This window comes from Hyla sarda, chromosome 3 (genome assembly GCF_029499605.1).
Source record: "Hyla sarda isolate aHylSar1 chromosome 3, aHylSar1.hap1, whole genome shotgun sequence".
NCBI lineage: Eukaryota > Metazoa > Chordata > Amphibia > Anura > Hylidae > Hyla > Hyla sarda.
The window spans coordinates 418,115,099-418,124,117 of NC_079191.1; the positions used below are offsets into that span (position 1 = coordinate 418,115,099).

Genomic DNA, 9,019 nt, shown 5'->3' on the forward strand with positions numbered 1-9,019 from the left:
AGAAAAGAATTTCCGCTGTAGTATTCAGCAGCAAATAAGTACTGGAAGGATTAAGATTTTTTAATAGAAGTAATTTATAAATCTACTTAACTTTCTGGCACCAGTTGATTTAAAAAAAAAATAAAGTTTTTCACCGGAGTACCCCTTTAAGTCTGCCTGTTACAGTGAATTATAACAAGATCATGGTCATAGAAGTGTTTTGAAACCATCTAGAGGGAAATCTGAGGTATCTTCTAATACTTGGGGCATGTTATTCCAAAACATACGTTCCCCTGATGCTGCAGAACCTCACTTTTAGGTAAAGTTCACACATAGTATTTTTAACCAAAGCCAGGAGTTAAAACCGACTAGAGAAAAACTATAATGGGAAGATTTTTACCATAATTTCCCCTCCTGATTTAGGTTAAAAATACTGATCAAAATACTATGCCTAAAAATGAGGTTCTGCAGCAGCAGAGTAGCATATTGTCCAGGCTTCTAGAATGAATTGTTTATCCTCACGATAGACCATCAATATAAGATTGTAGGAGGGCGACAGAACATGTCGGCGCTAGTACCGCTCAGAAATGCGTTGTCTCCATAGACGGCAATGCATTTCTGAGTGGATTCCGCAGAAATAATTATATTTGCGGAGACACATGTTTCTGCCGTGGAAATTCTGTCATGTGCACGGTGCAGCAGAACCCCAATGAAAAGAATGGGACTCTGCTGCAACGAAATTTCAATTCTGCCGTGTGAGTGAGGCCTAACACCCATAACTTTTTTTTATTTTTCCATCTTCGGAGCTGTGTATTTTTATTTTGCAGTGTAATTTCTATTGGTACAATTTTGGGGTCCATAGGATTTTTAATTACTTTTTATTCCAAAAACAGTAATTCTGACCCATCTTATTTTTTTTTCCTACGGATGTGGAGATGGCAATTGTGTACTTTATTACAGTGTATTCCACCATTCTGACCATGGCAAGGCCTAAAAAGCATGCACTGGAGATAGACTTGCACCTGAATGCCATGAAAGCCCATCAGCACCCTGCAGTCACTCCTGACTGTGGCATCTAAGGGGTCTGAGCATGTAAAATGGCTGGGATTGGATATGTCCAAAGGCTGGATTTGGTTTGGAGACACTGGTGTCGGCTCATCCCCATGCTGTAAATGGCTCAGTATAGAACCAGGGTTGGAGATGAACCAATGGCAAGACAAGGGCATCTTGCAGTGGCCACCGATTAGATTATTATTATTTTTTTTTTAAATCAACTGGTGCCATACAGTTATACAGATCTGTAAATTACTTCTATATAAAATATTAACCCTTCCAGTACTTAAGGTAAGGGGTAAGAAAAAGGCAAGGGGGTGCTATCTCTAAAAGCTGTGAGAAAATGTTTGCAGGAGCAGGCGGGAGTCGAACAAACACAGGAAGTTCTTTTCTTTTTGAATTTCTTTTCTGTCTGACCACAGTGCTCTCTGCTGACACCTCTGTCCATGTCAGGAACCGTCCAGAGCAGGAGCAAATCCCCACAGCAAACCTCTCCTGCTCTGAACAGTTCCTGACATGGACAGAGGTGTCAGCAGAGAGCACTGTGGTCGGGCAGAAAGGAAATTCAAAAAGAAAAGAACTTTCTCTGGAGCATACAACAGCTGATAAGTACTGGAAGGATTAAGATTTTTTAATAGAAGTAATTTACAAATCTGTATAACTTTCTGACATCAGTTGTATAATGTCTCCGCTGTCTCGTGGACACAGCTTCACATCAAGTTTATACCGAATCTCAAGGAAAGACACGCTGGTTTGCTTAACTGATGTAATCTTTACTGAGATATAATGAAAGTGCGGTAAAACTGTAAAACAAACATATGAAAGACAAATATAAGCATGGCTATTCAAGTGCCTTACATTATGCATAGCTAATACATAGATAGTCTAACATGTGCTCACTTACTACACACTGAAAACACACATTATCTATCTACAAATGCCGAGCATCTCTCTGCACAGGTTAACTAACAATTCCGTACTCACAGGCTTTGGTATTTATCAGATTTGCAGTCTGTATTAGCTTTAAGAAGTCCTGTGGATCTGGTCACTGTGGTGGCTGGAGCTGGAATGAATGAGACATGCCGGAGCTAGCCCTATGTTTTAGAGAGAAGGCCCGCCTCTAGGCTTCAAGAAAATGGAGGGTCTTAAAGGAACAGACCCTGCTGAGTGCCAAGCATGTAAAATACATTGCGAAGGCAGCACACTCCCCACCTGGCATACTTTTTGTTATGCCACTAACCCTTGGACAGGAGTAAAACTACTTCAGAAATTGGCCTTGCATACACTTTGGGAATGCCCTGTCTAACAATCCTAACTTCAACCTTTCTAACTCTAGCATCACTACTAGGATCAGTCCCCACAATGAGTCCAATAGGCCACTCGTTCCTGTGGGCCTGAGAGTCTTTCAGTAAGACAATGTCTCCAACTTGTAAATTGGGCTTGTCATCTTGCCATTTCTTGCGTGGCTGGAATATTATAAGGTATTCCTGTCTCCACCTCTTCCAGAAAATGTCCGCAAGACTTTGAACTTGTTTCCATTGCTTGGTGTACAAGTCCTTGAGTGAATTGTGTTGAGAAATCTCTTCCTTTTTCAGAAGGCCTTGGATTTCTTCTTTAAAGACTTCCTGTTGGACGCATCTGATGATCGTGACCTTGGCTTGTTCAAGGTGGTCATTGCTACGCTGATCAGTATTGGTAGCTCTGCAGGAGGATCTGGCTAGACAGATAAGTTTTCCGATTGCACGGGTCAGCGACTTCCAGCTGGAAAACCTTTCAAATCTATGAGCGCCCAGACTGTCTCTTGTAACTAAAGTCCTACAAACTGTCACTTGAGGTCTTACCTCTTTGTCTTGATCTGGTTCTATGAGCTGAAAGGTCTCTACCTGAGTATTTTCTTTGGTTTCTGGTTTACGAAGAAAAGATGGATCTACAAACCAGTTAGTTTGCTTGAGCGCAGCGGCTGGCACTAGTCTTGTCCCATGATCAGCTGGGTTCTTGTCTGTGCTGATGTGATGCCACTGTTCTGGACTTGTAGACTTTCTGATACGTGTCACTCTGTTGGCCACGTATGTATAAAATCTTCTTGAAGCATTGTGAATATATCCTAACACAATCTTGCTGTCTGTATAAAAGTTCATTGCATGGATCTCGATGTCCAGTTCTGTTGTAATCATGTCTGCCATTTCTACAGCTAAGACAGCAGCACAAAGTTCTAGACGTGGGACAGTGTGAGCCGGTCTGGGAGCCAGCTTAGATTTTCCCATGAGGAACCCGACATGGCTTTGTCCCTCAGTGTCTATTACCCTAAGGTAGGCGACAGATGCGATAGCCATAGTGGAGGCGTCAGAGAATATGCATATTTCTCTTCTCTTTGTAGCAGACAAGGAAACAGATACGTATGGTCTAGGGATGTTGAGTTGTTCAAGCTCTAACAATGAGTCTTTCCACAACTTCCACTGCATTTCCTTCTCTTCAGGTAGAGGTATGTCCCAGTCACTTTGTTCTTGCTCAGTAGTGATCTGTCTCAAAAGAGCTTTGCCTTGCATGATGATGGGTGCTACGAACCCCAGGGGGTCGTAAAGACTGTTGACTGTAGATAGGACACCTCTTTTTGTGAATGGCTTCTCTTCTCTGGAGACCCTGAAGGTGAAACTGTCAGTCTTCAGGTCCCAACTAATCCCAAGACTTCTTTGCAAGGGTGGTGATTCTGTTCCTAGATCCAAGTCTTTGAGGTCTTTAGCACGGTCTTCCATTGGAAATGCTTCCATGACTCTGTTGCTGTTGGAAGCTACCTTGTTCAGTCTTATGTTGGATTCTGCCAACATTTCTCTTGTACTTTTCAGGACGTTGATAGCTTCTTCGTTGCTGGAGAAAGAAGCAAGTCCATCATCTACGTAGAAGTTCTTCATGACGAACTGTGTGGCTTCTTGACCATGTCTTTCACCTTGTTGTGCTGCTCGTCTCAGGTTGTAGATAGCTACAGCTGGAGAAGGGCTGTTTCCAAACACATGTACCTTCATCCTGTACTCTGTGATTTCTTTGTTAAAGTCATTGTCTGCATACCACAGGAACCTTAAGTAGTCTCTGTGATCTTCACGAACAAGGAAACAGTAGAACATCTGTTGTACGTCTGCTGTCACTGCTACGAGTTCTTTTCTGAACCTGATGAGTACTCCAAGGAGTGTATTGTTCAGGTCAGGTCCGCTGAGAAGGACATCATTTAGTGAGAGGCCTTTGTGCTTCGCACTAGAGTCAAATACTACGCGTATCTGGCCTGGTTTCTGAGGATGGTACACCCCAAATATTGGTAAGTACCAGTGTTCTTGGTTCTCTTGTAGTGGTGGTGCCCTTTCAGCTTGATCGTTATCAAAGATCTTCTGCATGAAGGCTTGGAAGTGTTTCTTCATATTTGACTTTCTTTGTAGCATGTGCTGCAACGAAGTGAAGCGTTTCTCTGCTTGTACTTTGTTGTCAGGAAGGCGATGGCGTGGTGACCGGAAGGGTAGAGGGGCTACCCAGCTGCCTGATTTGTCTCTGAAGACTTCCCTGTCCATAATCTCAAGGAAGAGAGTATCTTCCACCGAGGGTGCTAGCTTGTCGTCATCTCGTGTTCTTTCAAACACCTTACAGCCCAGTTCATCTGTATCTCCAGTTGAGGCTAAGTCTTCCATGCACCTCTGGATACTCCGATGATGTGTTGGGTTAACAAGTCTCTCTTTAATGTGTAGACTGTTGGTACATGGGCAAAGACAAGATGTACGACCATTCTGTAACAGATGTGTTCTGTAGACATTCACCTTTTCTGGTTTGTGGAGTCCGTCTAGACATACTTCTCCAACGATGACCCATCCGAGATCAAGGCGTTGTGCAAATGGTGCATCGTGTGGCCCATTGTACTGTTCTCTGACTTTGTGCACTTTGAGGATATCTCTCCCAAGTAGAAGGATGATTGCAGCATCTGGATCTAGTGCTGGTATCTGGTCTGCTATTCGCACCAGATGGGGGTGATGACGAGCAACTTCAGGTGTGGGGATCTCTGACCTGTCGTCTGGTATCTCATCACATTCTATGAGGGTAGGAAGAGTCACCTTTGTCTTTCCATCTAATGACTCAATGATGTAGTTGTTTGCTCTTCTCCCTGTTGTCTCTACAACTCCAGAACAAGTCTTCAGGGTGTATGGAGTTGGACTTCCTTTGTCACCGAAGAGGTCAAAGAACTCTGTTTTTGCCAGAGATCTGTTACTCTGTTCATCCAAGACTGTGTACATCTTGATTGCTTTTTCTCTGAAGCCTGCAGGATACACCTTGACTAAGCATATTTTGGAACATGATCTGGGGCGGCCCTGCTCTGTACAGATCTCAGTACACTTTGAGGTTACTGCTGGCGTTGTACTCTCGCCTTGCTCCCCACCATGATCTTCTTGAGTTGCTGGAACTTCTTGTTTCCATGGTGGTGGTCCTGGGTGCAGTGCTGACAGGTGTTTGTCACTGTTGCACTCTGTGCATTTTATTGTTTTTGTACAGTCTTTTGCAAGATGCTGAATTGAAGCGCAACATCTGAAACAAATGTGATTGTCTTTAAGGTAAGCTTTGCGCTCTTCTAACGTCTTACTTCTGAAACTGCGACATTTTCTTAGTGGATGTGGCTTGTTGTGGATTAGACATATTTTGTCTGGCTCCTCAACTTTCTTACTTGCGCTGTCTTCCTGATTGACTGCAGACTCAGGCGAGATTTCTGTCTTCCGTACAGAAACTGTTGCTCTGCGTTCTTTGTAAGGCGTTGGATGTTTTTGCTCTACCTTTGGGGAGCTTGCAGTTCTCTTGTTCAGGAAAGCAAAGCTTGGATCATTGCGTGTTTCAGCTTGGTCTACGATGAATTCAGCAAGGAAGGCAAATGGTGGAAATGCGACTCGATGTTCTTTCTTGTATCTTGATGCTTGAGTGACCCACCTTTCCTGCAAGTTGAAAGGAAGTTTCTCGATTATGGGATCAACTCCACGTGCTGTATCTAAGTATGAGAGACCTGGCAGATATCCACTAGACTTAGCGGCTTCTATTTCTAAGAGTAGGTCCCCAAACCCTCTCAGCTTTTGATTGTCTTTGTTTGTCATTCTTGGATAGTTTTCTATCCTCTTCAGAAGAGCATCTTCAATCACTTCAGGTGACCCATAGCAGTGTTCTAGTCTCCTCCACACCATTGCAAGTCCTGCTGCTGCATCATGAACATGTACTGATCTGATTCTTTGGGCTTGCTCAGTGGACTCTGGTCCTAGCCATTTGACGAGCAGATCAAGCTTTTCTCTGTCTGTCAGATCTAAGTCTTGGGTACCGCTTAGGAAAGATGACTTCCAGGCCCAGTAGTTTTCTGGACGGTCGTCGAATTTCATGAGACCAGCGCTCACTATCTCACGGCGCATCAGGAATCTTGCTACCTCTGTAGCTCTTGCTGCATCTGGTGAATACTTCCTAGGTGTAAACTCAGGGTATGGCTGCGGCTGGTAAGGCTGATGAGGTACTTGACTAAGTCTGCTTTCTTCTCCTCTGTTGTAAGTCTTTCTGCTATAATCCAGACTTGTATTTGCTTGAGGAGGGAGTACATCAGCATCCGTTTGCACTCTTGTCAGGTTGGCAGATTGGTCTCTGAGGATGTGACCACTTGACTTCCTACCCTGAGGTTCTGATTCAGTCTTGCAGTGTTGCGTAGAATCAAAGTTGCTTATTGCTGGTGGAGTCAATGATGGCCTTGGTGTGTCATTGAACTGCTGGTCAGTGTACATGGTTGCTTGTGACTGTATGTACTCACGGGTACGTTGGCTTGCGCTGAGGGGTGACATCTGGGTTTCTATGTCAGCGAACTGAGCTTCGGCAGCCCTTGTGAGAACTTCTGCCTCGGCTAAGGCTGCTGCAGCGTTTTTCTGCTGTTGCAGTAAGTGTAAAGATGCTTGCACTTCAGCTTTTCTTCTAAGTGCTTCAGCTTGTTCTTTCATCAATTCAGCTTTTCTTCTAAGTGCTTCAGATTCACTTTTTGCTTGTTCTTTCATCAATTCAGCTTTTCTTCTAAGTGCTTCAGATTCACTTTTTGCTTGTTCTTTCATCAATTCAGCTTCCTGCTTTGCATAGGACGCCATTGAACAAGCTGCCTCTGCTTTCGCTCTTGCCTTAGTTGCTATGGCGCTAGCGGATGACAGGCTGGTGGTGCTTGAGTGTCTAGAACTATGGCGTTTAAATCTTGATGCATCGGCGCTAACCGAAGTTAGATTTGTTTGACTGGACGCTCTAGACAATGTTGTGCACCTAGATCTACTTCTTGGCAAGGTGTCTTCCTCTTTATAGGAGCATTGAGGGTTAACTGTCAGAGTGCTGTTCTCTGGGTTCTGCATCTTGATTTAGCTGGCAGCTAGATAATGATGATGACTGGACACAGCACAGCGGTGTTATAGCACGTGAGAGAATTAGTTTCACTTTCTAGTGCTTCGCGCCTTGACTCCGACACAGACTGCAGGGCACAGGATTTATGAATCTTTTTTACTGTTGCGGACGATTCAAAGCTGATTAACTGCTTCTGATAACGTTTTAAAAGCCTTTTTACTATAATGTCTCCGCTGTCTCGTGGACACAGCTTCACATCAAGTTTATACCGAATCTCAAGGAAAGACACGCTGGTTTGCTTAACTGATGTAATCTTTACTGAGATATAATGAAAGTGCGGTAAAACTGTAAAACAAACATATGAAAGACAAATATAAGCATGGCTATTCAAGTGCCTTACATTATGCATAGCTAATACATAGATAGTCTAACATGTGCTCACTTACTACACACTGAAAACACACATTATCTATCTACAAATGCCGAGCATCTCTCTGCACAGGTTAACTAACAATTCCGTACTCACAGGCTTTGGTATTTATCAGATTTGCAGTCTGTATTAGCTTTAAGAAGTCCTGTGGATCTGGTCACTGTGGTGGCTGGAGCTGGAATGAATGAGACATGCCGGAGCTAGCCCTATGTTTTAGAGAGAAGGCCCGCCTCTAGGCTTCAAGAAAATGGAGGGTCTTAAAGGAACAGACCCTGCTGAGTGCCAAGCATGTAAAATACATTGCGAAGGCAGCACAAGTTGATTTAAAAAAGTGTACCCGGTGTAGAGACAATACAGTCCACACACAGTTTACACTAAATCAGGAATTGTTTACCACTTAGAGCCACTCAGCGCTTGGTCTTTTTGATTAGGGCCCCACATGGGACTGTTCTCTTAATCCCGCTGGATTTTTTACCATTACCGCCCGAAGTGTTTGTTCCACTCCCGCCTGCTCCTGCAAACATTTTCTCACAGCTTTTAGAGATAGCACCCCCTTGCCTTTTTCTTACCCCTAGTGCCATTTTATTACCTCCTTGTGCCATTTTGTGGTGTCCCGGTACCGTATTACATACGTTACCTTGTGGTGAGGTCCTGTGGGGGTCAGGAACAGTGGGGGTCCTCTTCCTTAGTTAACCCCTCGTCACCCCTCAGTTAGCTAGAATTTATGTAAATATAAATTTAAAGATGTATACTTAATATTCCTACCTTGTTCACGTTGCAGGACCTGCGGGTCATGTGACCGGGTTACAGAGCTATATGGTTTTGCTGAAGGACCTTTGGTGGTTCTAGTCAAGTGATCACCCACAATCCATTGTAACGGTGAGTGACAGCTGATATGGATCAATCCAAAACGGCCAGCCCCTGCCCATATAAGGGAGCTGCACCATTTTGTCTCTCTCTTGGGTTGCTGACTCTGGACGAGATAGGACCTCCGCAGCTTACAAGACAATTACTAGGCCAAAGCCTTGCGGCCTAAGCCTGCACTAGAGCCGGATAGTTCTTACAATTCCCCGCTATCTCCTTAAGACCTCTGGACCTAATCCAACCCCTAAATCCATCTATGCAAATACAATCCTCCTAATCTTAAGACAACTTTCCGGTCCTAAGCAACTGTCAGTCACTGCTGTG

General features: G+C 44.0%; 1 protein-coding gene across 2 annotated transcripts; it reads right to left on the bottom strand.

Moving 5' to 3' along the window:
• Positions 1-1,712: 1,712 nt before the first annotated feature.
• LOC130363034 (uncharacterized) lies at positions 1,713-8,138 on the bottom strand. 2 transcript variants are annotated; one of them, XR_008891686.1, is made up of 2 exons: positions 2,017-8,138; positions 1,713-1,835 (listed from the first exon to the last, which is right to left on the bottom strand). XR_008891686.1 is itself a non-coding variant. In XM_056568338.1 (2 exons), the coding sequence occupies exon 2, from the start codon at positions 7,410-7,412 to the stop codon at positions 2,268-2,270; it is 5,145 nt and encodes a 1,714-aa protein (XP_056424313.1). In that variant the 5' UTR covers positions 7,413-7,746; positions 7,928-8,138; the 3' UTR covers positions 1,725-2,267. The 2 variants fall into 2 exon arrangements, 1 of the variants encoding a protein (XP_056424313.1); XM_056568338.1 differs by having other exon boundaries at positions 1,725-7,746; positions 7,928-8,138.
• Between the last annotated feature and the right edge of the window lie 881 nt (positions 8,139-9,019).